Consider the following 15643-nt stretch of genomic DNA (forward strand, 5'->3'; position numbering starts at 1 on the left):
TTCGCCTTTCGGCGTCGATTCCTGCTTTCTCCTGGCTCACACGTTTGAAATAAGATACCTGTTACCAATCGATTGCATCCTCCCTGTGAACACCTGTAATACAAGCCCTCCCCATTCACAATATTAATGGCGTTCGCGTTCAAGTTCGGTGATATTCCTAGAATTTAAATGGCACCGTTTCATGGAAAAATATGGATGAAAACCAAATGGAAAAAATAGGTTTTTGCCAGGTGGTGAAACATCTTCAGTTCATTAATTATTTATACTGGAAGATGCCAATTGCACAAATGACAACAGACCAGTAAGAATGGAAATGGATCCATCGTTACTTTGGAGTACAGATTCATTGTGTTGTCACGAAGAGAGATAAATAATTCAACTGAAAATATGGAGCAACATATACCTTCAGGCCATAAATGTTCAATTACTTTTGATAAAAAATGTTTACCAGACAGAAACTGAAGAAACCCAAGCCCAGCGACTGTTGTTATGTTGCATGGTTCAAGTGGAGCGATTCTGACAATAATTTGATGTGAGATTTTTTGAAAAACGTACAGCATTTTTACGCACTGTTTAACAGCACCAAGCCTGACTGCGTTCGCCTGGACTTGTATTCCTGCTGTTTGATGAGCAAATGTTTTACATTTCAACAAAAAAAAGCCTTTGAATACTTTAAATACCAGCACACTTATGATTAATTACCAGATGTTACCTTTCAGAAAAGCTCTAGTGGCCACCAAAAGTGTGCACGTATTTAAAAAAAGAAGGCTTAAGGAAGTAAAAAAAATAAAAAAACAGGACTCCCAATTGTGCAGTGATGCTCAGATGTAGAGGCAAACAGGCGTACCTTGCTCCAGGAGAGGGAACGGCGCCTGATGCGTAGGCATTATTCTCACAAAAAGGATGCAAATAAGAGCGTTATATGCTCGGGAAATGTATAAATAAATCAATTCAATGGGAACTGTTTGCTTATTTGGCAAGAAATGCGCAGGCAAAAAATGCTTATTAAACAATAATCACGGTGTGTGCTCTTACAATGATTTTCGGCCCAGTAGCTCACAGAACAGCAGTTGCTTGTAAAATATAAAAACAATTTGCACTGTAAACAGCTGACTGCTGTCAATTTGTTTTCATTTACGGCGTGAAACTCATTTTTATAGGCCTCAAAATGTCCTCCTGTTTCTCTGGCACATTCTCAAGGAAACCATCAAAAGAAAGAAATACAAAGACAGGCTCTTCATGTTCAAAAAAATCCTGATGTCCACAGACTGTGGCCACCAGGGAGAGTGGGATGTAGATTTTTGTATCGTAATTAAACACATACACACACACACACACACAACTTCATGTAGCTTATGCATTAGGAATGGCAAGGTGTTATATTTGAATACTAATACAATAAACAATGCCAAATGAATATGTATTTGTATATAATTAAGTGGCCTGAATAGGGAGTGAGGCCAAACAGGAATACTGTCGATCAAGGATAATGCAGAGGGAAGTACTGACAATCTCAGATTGTATGATGTCATTTCAGTTTGCATCAGTCCTAATCAATCAATCAGTGGACTAACTCCAAGCAAATTCTTACGCCCAGACGTAATCACACAACTCTGTGCTTCGTTCACAACTTTGTTTTGTACCAGAACAAATTAAGGATGCCATTTTTCTCCACACAATATAATGTATATACCGTAATGTACTGATGATGAAATGTTGCACAAAAGCGCTAGTTTGCTTCACTCGATTCAATTCGATTTGGATTCGAGATTCATGAATTTGTGGGCAAAAAATTTAATTTATAGGTTTGTTTTTAATGAGTCATACTTTGCCATTAAGATGCCTGATTCTCCTAAACATTCTTAAAGGATAACACTGGTCATTTTCTTTTTTTCTACTGTGCCATCAACATGAAATACGAAAACCAATAATGTGTCTTTCCAACTCACAATTAATTTATGCTATGAGCAATTATTGTCCATCTAGCCAACACCAGCATATCAGAAGTCACAGAACTCCATTGTATAAAAAAAAAGTATTTAAAAAAGTCAGACATATTGTTTGTATTAAAACGGCATAATTCATTATTCTGAAGAATCTGGCCTTCGTACGTTTTACTTAAAAGTACAAAAAAGAAAAAGACTTGATTGAATCCCTTCATTCTGTTTGTTTGAGGGCCTTGAATTTGAATCTGAACCTCTATTTGAGGGCCTTGAGATAACAGGCATTGCATCAAAGCCTTTGTGAACCATGTAAACAGAACAAACCTTGGGGGAAAAAAAACCCGTAGTTTGTGTGACCTGTTTGACGTGTCCCTAAACCATGACTAGACTACGGATTGCTCTATTTTGGCCAGAGCCACGCCCCCTCTGTATTGTTGCCCAAACTATTTATGAGTTAATTTATGGAGCAGGTAATTCAGCTCACACACATCACAAAGCTTCGCAGAACAAGGAGGAGAAGACTCAGCACCGAAGCTCACAGCTCACAGCTCACTCAGTTCAGTCCACAAGAATCAACGCAATGCAAACTGCCAAACTGCCAAACTCTCTCACGCCTTAACGTGTACAAAAAGCAGCAGGTCGGAGTTTGGCAGCCTGCTATTAAAAGACGTGTGTTCAAAAGGACACAATGAATTCCCACTGTTTATTTCAATAAATTAATAACTTTTCAATTTTTTACATTTTGAGTAATTCATAAATGCACTAATGCTGCTTGAATCAACTTTATATTTTTCTAACTGAACAGGAAAGCAGAAAACTAAATATAAAAGTTCCATAATTGTCCAAGACATTATAATACAATGACCACAGGACAGATTGTTTGTTGTGAAGTATAAATCCGAATGGGAGTAATATTTAAAAGTTCTGTGGACTCAATTTGCCACTTTTGCAACAATATTTTGAGTAGAAATCAGAATGCATGCTGGGATGCATGGATAATACATTTCCGTGTGTGCTGTGTATGTACCAAACGTGAGGTCCGTGGATCTTTATTCTATACCAACACAGCCTAAATATCACCACCATTTTGTGGGACATTTGGAATCGTTAATATAATCTCATCATGTGCTTGTTTAGTCATTTATAATATGTACTGTAGTTCGCTACAGTAAATTGGTCTGTCCGCCAATGTTATTTTTCAGAAATTGACACCGCTTATAACGAGTTATTAAAAAGTAGGGCCAAACTGCTTTGTGCTTTGATTCAGTTTTAATTGGATCCAGGCATTTTTCTGGGGGTGGGTGGAGAATCTGAATGGCTAATTAGGAAGTAATTGTGTTTTTTGCAAAGAATCACTGAAGAGCTTAAATACTGAATCCATGTATGTATTCAGAAATATTTACATTTGTTATATAGTTACTAACCTTCAGTGCACATTTTCACATGTAGGTAGGTGAACTCAGAAAAAAACAGAGTTTATTGATGACTTTACAGTCTTTTTCCAATACCTGGAATTACTCTGATACACGTTTACACATAAAATAATTTATTTACACTTAAAAGAGTTACGTCTGATGCTCATTTACACATAGTTTTATTATGGAGTTACACTAAGGTATATAAAACACACACACACACACACACACACAAGCACACCTACACTCTCTCTCTCACACAAACACACTCACACGCACACAAAAAAAACTGAAATGATAGGCAAAACAAAAAACCTCATGAACCAAAACTTTCATCCTTTCTTTAAATATTCATACAATTTCCTGTACTGCAATACAAACTAAAGGGGAACAATATGCTCTTAAGTTTCACTACAGTGTATACCTGCATGTAACGTTATACATTATACAAATTAAATATTTTAGAAATGAAAAAGGTAAACCTCGTGCTAGCCTCATTAGACTCACTTACATAAATGGGCTGACAATTTTTAATTGTGAATGAATTTAATGTTTTGAGAACAATATTAAAATAATCATGACTATTACGATAATTATAAAAATAGCTGCCCATAATCTTACAAATGTTAGACCTGTCAAGCATATTCCTCAGCAATTATTTCTTAAATTATGCCATTTATAAATATGTAACAAATTTTTTAAATGTTTAATATCTCTTATTAAAGGCATGATCGTCCAATGTAGGCTTCAGTGGTTTAACTCTTCAAAAAATATATATAAAAAATAAAAAATAACGTGAAATAAAAGTGAAATAACATATTATTTCAACATGGTTACAGTCTGCACTGTTGAGATAATACAGTACATTTCAGCACACTGTTTGAATGTTCTGACACAACAACGAAACACTACTTCAAAACCATATTTTGGATTTGTTATGAAATGCCATATTTCCCAGCTAGCACACATTTTAAAATAAGCGAATCTGCTTGCATTTCACTCGTAGCCTGAATCAAACAGAATGCTGTGGGAATTATATCATTGATATAATTGAGCCATGTTTTGAAGAACTTACTCTGTGTTTTGCTTCCATTGACTTTAAACTATGCAGTTTATCCACCTACTTATGGGAATGAACAGCTATCTAATACGTCCTTTTCTTTAAGCGCTCAGAGTAAACTAAGTAAACTTCATTCAGGTCCTACGGGAGAATATCTGCTTTGTGTTTACAGTCGTATTGTTGAGTTTCCTAAGCCTTTTTGAAAAATGTTCAGAGACTTAAATTATGTTCAGTTTTAAATCACTTTGTATTTCTCACAAGATTTAGCTAGTTTTTTTTTTTTAAAAGGTGAGGTGTTGAAGTGTCCCATTCGCATTGTTTTAAAACATTATAACCGTGTGTTAAAAGTGTTAGATTAGTGGCAACTCAGATTCCGCGTTTCCGATAATTTGAAAAAACACTTTCTATTAACAGTATGTGCCATCGGCCTATTTCCAGTTATCTGCACAGGATGTGAACCGAGGAGGAATTATTCCTTGAGAAACAGAAAGAGAGAGAGAGAGAGAGAGAGAGAGAGAGAGAGAGAGAGAGGGAGTGAGAGTGAGAGAGGGGGGAGAAACAGAGAGGGAGGGAGAGAGGGAGAGTGAGAGAGGGGGAGAAACAGAGTGAGAGAAATTGGGAGAAACGGCAAGAGAAAGAAAGACAGTGTCTGAGAGAGAGAGAGTGAGAGAGAGGGTGAGAGAGATGGATAGATAGATTTACACAAAGAAACACCCTAACAGTACACAAGGAGAAAACACAGACCGCAGCTGAGCTCCCTGTTGGTCAAAGGGATGAATCGATACATCAAGGGGAAGATTCAATCAAAGCACATGGCTGTTTGTACTCCATTTTCAACAATACATTACACAGAGAATGTACAGCAAAGACCAGACCTCCTGCATGTTCAAACGCGCATGTCTGCATAAAACCTACATCAAGGAGGATGGTGATTTATGTTGTGGACCAAGATGAGCAGAAAGAAAAGGGTTACACAGAAAAACCACCAAATTTACTCACTAATCAATAAGTAATATCATTATATGTGGACAAGGCCAAAACTCATGGTGGCTTGATTGATGGACATCTGGAAGTCGTTTTAAGGTGGTGAATTAAAATCAGCAGTGTTCTATTGTGAGAATAAATGGTCAAATATTGCCATAACCACTCACAATGTTCTCTTTTTGAAACTAAAACATTAAAAATACATACATAAAATAACAGCAGCTGTTTTCAGACATTTAATTGGGTGACACTATCAAACTGCAAAAGCCATATGGCCTTAACTTAATAATGAATTATAAGTAAGGTAATTTCTGGGAAAAAAAAACCTATATGACATACTTACACAACACAAATAACAGCCAACAAAGAGCCAAACAAAAACAGCCATAAACCTATGACTGAAAGCCAGGACCTCACGTCTCTGGACTTTGATTGTATCGTCCCCAGATATGCTTTCAGCAGAAAACAGAATTAATTAATTGTTGCAACTCCAGGACAAACATTTACATGCCTGCATGCGTTCAACTAAGATGGCAGCTATTTGATAGAATGATGGCTTAACAGAAAGAAAATAAACGATACTATAAATTCAATATAAATGTTTCTATTGTTGTTCTAATAGATCTACTGCATACACAATACCATCTCTTAAATTTATATACACATACCATATTAATGAACTTCTTTTTTTTATAGAGTGAGTGAACCTTATTTCTGATCTGGTATATACAACAATGGTAAAAAGGAAGTTGGATTGTTTTACTTCTAATTTAGAAAACATTTAAATCAAACATTAGTTGTGTCTTTTATCAACATATAGTTAAATCCACTTTTTAAGAAGCTCACTTTTTTTCTTCTTTTTTTGTGATAATTTTGGACTTTAACTATAATAGTTAATTTTTACTGAAGAATACAAAACATGAAACTCTGAGTCAGATTCCTCTTTCAAAGCTTTCTCGCTGGTTTAAATACAGTATAAAAATCTTCAGTGCTGTGTAATTGTTTGAAATATCACTGCCAGTGCTGATCCTGGTACTGTCACCTGTGCTCGATCGCTAAGCCTTCAGAATCACGAGCCTTCTCACATACCTGTAACACAGGACACACGCCTGGCCTGGTTTCCCATTAACTATGTGATGTCAGTGTCTGTAGGAGAAACAGTTCTAATTTTACATTTAGACACAACCGTCCTTCTGTCTGCGGCTGAAACGCACGTCCAAGGAACAGCCAGAAGTAACGCAGGTTGCCTCGGTCGTCACGTCGACCAGGTGGGAGGCCCTCTGGAATCTTTCGCTGATCGATCTTCTTTCTCCACAATGCGGCCTCAGTACATCACTGTTGTTTTCAAAAAAAGCCTTCCATCTGTAAGCACACAAACAAACAAACAAACAAGCAAACAATTTAACTCTCTGAAAGAAAGAAAATCGTAAATAAATAAATAAATAAAAAACCGCGGCCAACTGAAGAAGCTTTATTCTGCGTTCAGTTCACAGATGTGAAAAGAAAACTCTTCTATTATGTCCTTCAGAATTAAGAAGGGGTTGAAGAAGAGGTCCTCACAGGACAGTGGTAAATGGACTGCATTTATATAGCGCTTTTATCCAAAGCGCTTTACAATTGATGCCTCTCATTCACCAGAGCAGTTAGGGGTTAGGTGTCTTGCTCAGGGACACTTTGACACTCCCAGTGCGGGGATCGAACCGGCAACCCTCCGACTGCCAGACAACCGCTCTTACCTCCTGAGCTACGTCGCCCCTAATAGTGGAATAGAACAGAAGATGTACTGTAAGACGACTCCACGAACTGTCCCTATCGCAGGACACGCAGATACAAGAATTTCCCAGTTTATCCAACAAAAACCCTCCTTTTCTTGTGACACACACACAAATAATCCATAAAAGCAGTGACCAGGGAACAAAGACAGCAATTAATATTTAACCTTCTACAGGTGTTAAAGATATTAGAGGTATGATATCCCTTGAACTCACTCTCACAATAGCACGCCAGATATGTTAAAGGCATTCCTCCTAGCTCGCTCGAACACACTGCAAGGCGGCAGAGAAACTGACACTTCCCCCCTAAGGAAGCGGTGATTATTGAAAATAAAAATGGCTGCCATTCTTCTCTGATGCTATCTCCAGACACCTGTAATCTAAACCGGCTCAGTCCGGTGCTCTCCGCGGCGCGGTGGAGCCGGTAAAGGCATCCGCTAGAGGCGGCTCGGGGGCTCGCCCCACGTTTATCACCCCGCCATTTCCTCTGAGGAAGAGCGCCTCCACCGCGGTCCTTTTTACGCGCCACTTCCTCTCACGGGCGGCGGCGGCGCGTCTGAACAACTCGATCCGAACAGGAAATACACGCCGAGGGACAGGAAGTGGGGGGAAAACACGGGCAGGTTGGGGGAGGCGATGTGCTTGTTGGCTGGGGGGGGGGGCATGTGACCAATCCGTGAGGTCACAAACAAACAGACATGCGGGAGTGAACGACAGACGGAACGCTGGATTCCCGAGCAGTGGAGATGTTCGACTCGCAGCGCTAAATTGCTTCAGTCCCGAGTCATATCTGCTAGCATTTACCCGATCAGCGCTGCGTAGTCTGTGGTGACATGCAGACACGGGGAAGCCAAAGCTGCAAAGTAACTGCAACGTAGCGGGATGCTGTTTGAGGATTGTCAGTTTTTATTAATGTTTGGATTTTGTTTTTTCCCCCCCACTTGGAAAATTTCCATTTCAAAAACCATTCTCCAATGCACATTATACAACTATTTCTGTGATTTAGCAACCCCGCCAAACCGGGTAACTGTCATGTCGTGCTCCTGTTTTTCACAAGAGAACAAAGGCCATCGCAGGAAAAGACAAACTCAGGAACTAAATACAGCCAGCAGACCTGGACCTCTCAGGCAACAGCACTACAGCATTAAACTTATTAGTGTTAGACTTCACAGCATGAAAGTTCCTCTAAAAATAAATGACAGGTCAATATACGCTCTCAGCATGGTCAAACACACAACGTGACATATTTTAGTTCTGCTCCCCACCCCCCACCCCCCCCAGAAACCCTGCCTGTTTGTCACTGTACTTTTAATGGACTTCAAGTGTCACAACTGCTCTTACATATCATAAAAGCTGCATTTCCAGTGAAGATCTTACATTAATTAAATCAATTCAGATATTAAATTGGGGATTGCGGGACTACATGCACTTAACTTGATAATAAATAAGTTCACTTAAGAAGCTATCTTTGGTATCTTTTGTGAATAACCCATTAGGAAGTGTTACTGTGTTTCTTTAGGTGGAAATGAACAAATTCTGTCATTGTGATGCAAAAACTACTTTTCAGTGCCCAAGGTTCAGATGCACGGAGGCTAAATTCCTGCTCTTAATGGACTGGATTCAATCAAAAACCGTCTGTAAACTTGACAGATGAATAAATTCAAGGATCAGCTTTTAAAAAAAAAAAAAAATCACTAACAGCTTTCTGAGTTAATTTTGGCACTTACTGAACTTTCCAATCATTATTAGTGAAGAAAAAAAAAAAAACCTCAAACATCTGCTTTTGATTAGGAGTCAAAATAAAGTTAAACGCTGATTAAATGAGGCCAATGCCTAATGATCTATAAGTGATTCAGTGAGAAGATAAAAATTGGTCATTGATATTACATCATTTGTCCATGTGGCACAAAGTAAGATATCGTCTGCAGCTGACAGAACATGCTTAATGTAATTTTTAGGTATATTAACAATATAAATATGTACAGTAATAACCTGGCAACACTAAGGCAAACTAGCCAGGAAAACAATACAGTATGAGGATTGCGGGTTCAAATCCAGAAGACATTTGCGAAGAGTTCTGTTCTGCCGTTGGCTTGCTTTCCTAACGCAGACTGGGCCACCCAATATGTAAAAAAGTCAGCAAGCTACAGTACATGGGCCTGAGGACAGATGCTAGCAATGCTGTACACAAGGAGGACGATGCCAGCGACGCATGTTGGTTTATGCTGGGTTCTTACTGAGAACTGTGTGGTATATTCTCATTTTGGTTTAGATTTACTTTGATTACCATTACTCCTAAATCTGGTCAATGGAGAATACCAACTTCTGCCCTCTAATATGCGTTTCAGAGTCCCTCAATTTAAACACAACAGGCTGAATAATTCTTTTAACTGAGGATGCAAAATGAATTTCAGTGAAAACTGACAATAAAGTTGTATCGCATCGTATCTCATTCTCAATCGATTTATTTGGTTTTCTAGGTCTAGCACTGTTCTAGCCTTGTACTTGCGTATGCTTGTACATGTAAGTCACTCTAGATAAGAGGATAGGCTAAATGCTAATCTTTAAATATAAAAATGTAAATGTAATACTACTACTCATAGCACTGTAATGAATTGTCCTGAACCTCTTGGACTGAGTGAGCGTCAGACCAGTGCAGATTTTTAGACGGAAACAAAATGTGAATTTTACTTTAATGCCCAGAGTGGGCATTTCCTTTTGCACAAAAACGACTGGTTACAGCAATGCGCGGTCATTTATCCCCGAGAACTACTGCAATTTTAATTTCATCCCGTTACTGGCTGCTTATTCAAAACAACTGATAAATATGCTTATTTAAAACAACTGATAAATATGCTTATTTTCAAATGCTCCACACAATGGGTTCTCATGCGCAATGACCTGCAGAGTTCACACAGTGAGTGGAATCCACACAAAAAAACACAAAAGACAAGCACAGCCTGATTAAAGGTTAAAGGTTAAAGGTTAGGGCCAGGAAATTACTGTTTTTCTGTCAGTCAATGCACATTATTACACTACAGTACTGTACACCAGAGGGGAAATGTCCAGACGTCTTCTGCCATTTTTAAGGTAAAATGTAAATAAAATGGGTGTACATGCCACATTTTTGTCAGGTTTTGGCATAGTGCATTTCATAATAGCAGAAAGGATTACTTTCAGTCAGATCTGCCCCTTTGATAATATAGAACAAATGGGCGGCAGCAGCACTGTGATTTGCTTCACTGTAGACCGGCAAACAAATAATAGCCTATTTCCCAAATGAAAACAATGTAAAACCCATGTTGTATTATACAACTCACCCACAATGGCTATTTATTAGGAGAATCAAGATAATAAACATCAGCGGGGATATCATTTCACTACAGAATGTGCTATGAAAAGTGAAAGAGTGTGAAATATTATGAAATATGGAAAATTTGACAGCAATATTCTGGCATGATAAATGTGCGAAGGCTTCCACATTGTTTTATGAAAGAAAACCCTCATTAAAATATGTTAAAACTTTAGCATTTTTAAATTCAAATCAAGATGAAAAGTTCATTAAAGAAGATAAATATTTCATTAGATGCTAAATAAAACAAAGGGAATTTTTGGCCTCTCTCAGCATAAAATTCCTTTGAAAGATTAATTAATACATGTAAATTATGCAAATTATGCCCATGCAAATATTTTATGAAGACAATTAAGAGAGCCATTAATTACTGCCTTTTTTGCTTCACTGAGATTCATTCATTTAATTTTAATTTCACTTTAACTGTTTTGATGTTTAATCTTGCAACAAAGAACTTTATCTCTCCTCCCAGGGTCGTGTAAACTTGCAGAAACACATCAAGTGGCAAGCCACCAGATTCAGGAGCGATGCTGGACAGATACTGGAGCGTAGCGTCGGCAGGAATTAGCCGGGAAACGCTCTCCCAGAAGCTCGGAGGCCGGGAAGCATACGCAAGCTCATTCTTGGAATGGATTCAAACACTGGAAAAGCAATTAATAAACACAGACTGTGTTAATGTAGCAGAATTAGAAACTGTGACACAAGACAAATAGAAATAATTAGTTCTCTAAAATGACGCTCTCATTAACATTTTTTTCTCTCTCTCTACACACACAGCAGCAAAGCAAAGAAAAGCATGATGCAGGGCCTGGGCTTAATAACTGTGATGGGGATTGGGTTTGTGTGAGTGTGCATGCAAATTTTATTAATATACCTTCAGTTCACTTTGGCTATCGGTGAGCAATTATACAGCTTTTGTTGGGTGCACAGCAACCCAATATCCCATGGATTACTGTCAAAGGTGCCCATAACTGAACAGAGATGTCCTGTGTAGTAATTTATCCTCCATATTATACATTCGGGACAATGATTTGACAATAAAATTGTGAGAATTAGCAACTAATGGTTATAGATGGCCAAAATGCCAAACTGCGGTAGAGAATAGTGAAACACCGGGTTCTTCTGTCTGCAGAAATCCTTTTTAAACAAATCGATGGTGTAGCCACATTTAACAACAGTATAAATTATTCCAATTTTCAAAACAAAGCATAAAATGCAAAAAAAATAAAATAAAATAAAAATAACATTTAAATTTTACTGATAGAAGAACGTGTATCATAACATTACATTACATTACAGGCATTTAGCAGACGCTCTTATCCAGAGCGACTTACACAACTTTTACATTGTATCCATTTATACAGCTGGACATATACTGAAGCATTGTTAAGACTTGCTCAAGGGTACAACGGCAGTGTCCTACCCGGGAATCGAACCTGCGACCTTTCGGTTACAAGCCCAGTTCCTTACCCACTGTGCTACACTCCGTTCCATAAAACAAATAAATGATGTAAATGCATGCGTAAATGTAGAGAACTGAGAGAAAGGACATACAGTATGCTGGTGTACACAATATGAACTGTATCTGACAATGCCTGTGGCACAATGTGGTATTTCCATCACTGAATTCAGGCTGACATCAATTTTTAATAAAAGACAGCCACCAAATGCACTAACTTGGTATGAAATTTAATGTATCCTATTACCAACACAAGTACATATTATTGCTAATAGGGCAGTATATGATTTTTCCATTTACGGTTTCCGTCTTTGATCTTCACATTTCTCTATTGAATCAGCCATGACATCTAATTATGCTGAGCGCGAATTAGAAGAGAAAGCACACATTCTCGTGATATGAATAGTTCAAATTCTTTTCCCAAAGATTTCCCCCAAAGTAGGCTCATAAAAATGAGTTAAGGGGGCTTTTAAAGGTTATTGAATATTTCCATGCAATTTCGCACACTTTGCGAGAGATTTAAGAGGGGGTATTTTTAAAAGGAAATTGAGACCACTCAAAATGATAAGAGTAGTGTTGTCAAGCTGCTGCTGGGCCTAATTAAAAGCAGAATTTATTCCAACATTATTGGATACACTCTGGGGAACACACAGCTAAAATGAAAATAAAACATAAGATCCTTATTTCAAGGATACAAACGTAGTTTTAAAACGGCAATGCAGACGAAGAGAGAGAGAGAGAGAGAAAAAAAGTGCGTTCCAAATCAATTTAGGTCTTTTAAGGGTGTGAAATGGGACAGCTTCTGCAAAGTGGAATGGATTGACATTTTGGTGAACTGAGCACCAGGCAGTTATGAGTTATCAGTGAGGCTGCATTTTAGTGTGATGCTTGACCTTTGTAAACATTCCAAATGTTTCTGCAATAACACAAAATCTGCGGTTAGCCATGCGTTCTGCTTATATGTGGCTTGTCCTGGAATTGTGACAGCATTGCTGTGGATCATCTCTAATATGTGTGGAACATACTGCGTTTGAATAATGATCAATCGGAAACATCACTCATCTTTGTGTATGTCCAAAGACAAAGGCACTGTGGTAGAGAGAAGATGACCCGCAGACTGAATCACAGGTCTCACCTGTTCACCTGTTAAACTAACTCCGTCTGGGTTTCCTCCGGGTACTCCGGTTTCCTCCCACAGTACAAAGACATGCAGGTCAGGTTAACTGGGGACTCATAGGTATGAGTGTGTGAGTGAATGGTGACTGAAAGGTGTGTGGGCCCTGCGACTATCCAGGATGTATTCCTGCCTCTCGCCTAGTGCATGCTGGGATAGGCTCCAGCACCCCCCGCGACCCTGACCAGGATAAGCAGATATAGATAATGGATGGATTTTTGTTCTGTTTTTGATCACATATGACCAAAATCTTTTCTGTGGAATGATATGAATGGCAAAACAATGACCGTTAAGCACAAATGTAAGAAGGTTTGTCTCCTAACACATGATGAAAAGACATTTAAAAATACCACAAAAAAAATTCAGTTATCGCCAGAAAGCAAACACATTTTTGGAACATTTTTTTAGGCCATATCGCACACCCCTGTGCTGACAGCTGGTATCCACTAATCAACATAAACATCAACACGAGCATTTTTATTACTCCAATTTAAGCTTTCTTCAAAAAATATTATAAAAATAAAAACAGTGCCGTTCCAGATGGTGCTTTGGTTGTGTGGTCCATGGCCATGAGGAAGGAAGATTATGCTCTATCAACAGTAATTAGAAAAATTGGCTTTATGAAGATGATTTTATCAAGGATACTTACTGCAATACACACTGTCCATAGTATAAGCATTGGGCTTTTTTAATGCCAGAGTGGTGAAAAGCCCTGTTACACTATCGTTTTATTTCTGATTTCATTATGGACTGAATTTACCATACGATGCTTAAAGGAAAGTAAAGGAATAGCCAGTATAATCTAGTTTGCTAAACAGGATTGTTTTTATTGGTTGGAGTGGCACGACCGCTGGACTAAACATTAGTGAAATGAAACTTTCAATTTGTAAATAATATATGAAGCAGAACGCAAAAGAACAGAAAGACTTCCCCATTCAAGAGATGAGAGATCCATGCGCAATTCTGCTTCTGCTGTAAATGTAACTGCATAACGACCGATGGCATGAATATTCATATTTATCATATACATTTATCCATGTATGTAAAAAGATAAATGCACTGTCCAAGCGCAACATGCTGCCCCCCCAGTTTTAAGGTGCTGTCATGAGCTCACTGTAACCCCAAAGAATTTAGCTGGCCCTAAATGAAAGCCTGATCTTCCCCCATCCCATACAGGTCAGTAATTGCTTTCAAACATCAAGCTTTTGGAAGGTCAAGTGGCATTAACTCTACGCTCAACTTTCGCTTAATCGAAGACGAAATTAAAACAATACATTAGACTCGCATGAGGCTGAAAACAATGTTACCCGCCAGCTCCAAGTCTATTAATATTAAAACAAGATTTGTTTATATGAATTAATGCCGTGTTGTCCATTTAAATGGAACCCACAGTAATTAAGTATTTATTGAAAGCTGAAAATGCACTTCCAAGCTTCTCAAACACAGCTACATTATTTTCTTTTGAAACTGGAACATTTCTGAATTTCTCAAGGACTCATGGCTTCACATGTGCACATGAAGGAGGGCTATCCGTTAAAAACTTTCACATTAGTTTCTGTAACGCGATGGTTTTCTGGATCTTTACGGCACAAATAAGGTGTATTAAGAGCTGAACCGCCAAGGATTTAACCTATCATGCTAAAACACACTGTCAAAGCACATATTACTTTATTTACTAGCTAACCGCTAACCGACACCTAGACTTTCATCCCCTTCTGCAGCTTCATGAAGAACATATTAATGTTCTCTGCGTCTAGGATAACACTTAACACGCAGCAGCAGCGTTTCAGCTGCAATCAGAACTTTTTTTAAAGCCTACACACTACAGTTTTAGCAGTAAAATGGCCCTAACGGCTAGTCTCCCGGACACTGAAGTTTTCACTTCCTCATGTCGACATTAAAACAGGTGAAACGCCCAGAATTCCACAAATGCCCCATTTTGGAAAGATCAACTCCAGCGCATCTCCACACCAACCAGATCTGTCATTCCATTGCAGTTATTTTTAAACTAAACACGTTTCGGCTTAAATTACAGAACTGAGGACAACTAAGGGCTGAGATAGAACACACGCACACACACACACACGCACACACACACACACACACACACACACACATGCGCACACACACACACACACACAGACACCTGCACACACACATGCGCACAAGCACAAAACATGCACGCATACACGCACACACACATACACTCAAATACAAATACAAACAAGTTACTGTCACACATTTCTGGCGAATTGCATAGACATCCCTGTGCTTCTATTACAGAAGTGTTCTAATGAAGGCACCTGTTTGTGCCCACACGAGTACTGTGGATCTTTCTTTTTTTTTTTTCCTTTTCAATCACAGCGCAGAATACAGTAGACTGCTCGTTTACGGAGTTCCCAAAAGTGCGCCGCTTGTTATTTAAAGGCGACGGCGATGTCGACCTTCTTCCTGATCTTGGAGAGCGCCCCAGATGGCGAGCGC

At 38.5% G+C, this 15643-nt stretch overlaps 1 protein-coding gene across 1 annotated transcript in view; it reads right to left on the bottom strand.

Annotated features, from left to right (window-relative positions):
* Positions 1 to 3392: 3392 nt before the first annotated feature.
* The window catches only part of LOC135241065 (dachshund homolog 1-like), a 169036-nt gene continuing 156785 nt past the window's right edge, over positions 3393 to 15643 (bottom strand). The window contains exon 11 of the mRNA XM_064311171.1: positions 3393 to 6764. Within this exon, the coding sequence (XP_064167241.1) occupies positions 6727 to 6764 (38 nt within the window). The 3' untranslated portion in view covers positions 3393 to 6726. The remainder of the gene's footprint in view (positions 6765 to 15643) is intronic.

The sequence above is a fragment of the Anguilla rostrata genome, chromosome 15, assembly GCF_018555375.3.
Source record: "Anguilla rostrata isolate EN2019 chromosome 15, ASM1855537v3, whole genome shotgun sequence".
In the NCBI taxonomy this organism is placed as follows: domain Eukaryota; kingdom Metazoa; phylum Chordata; class Actinopteri; order Anguilliformes; family Anguillidae; genus Anguilla; species Anguilla rostrata.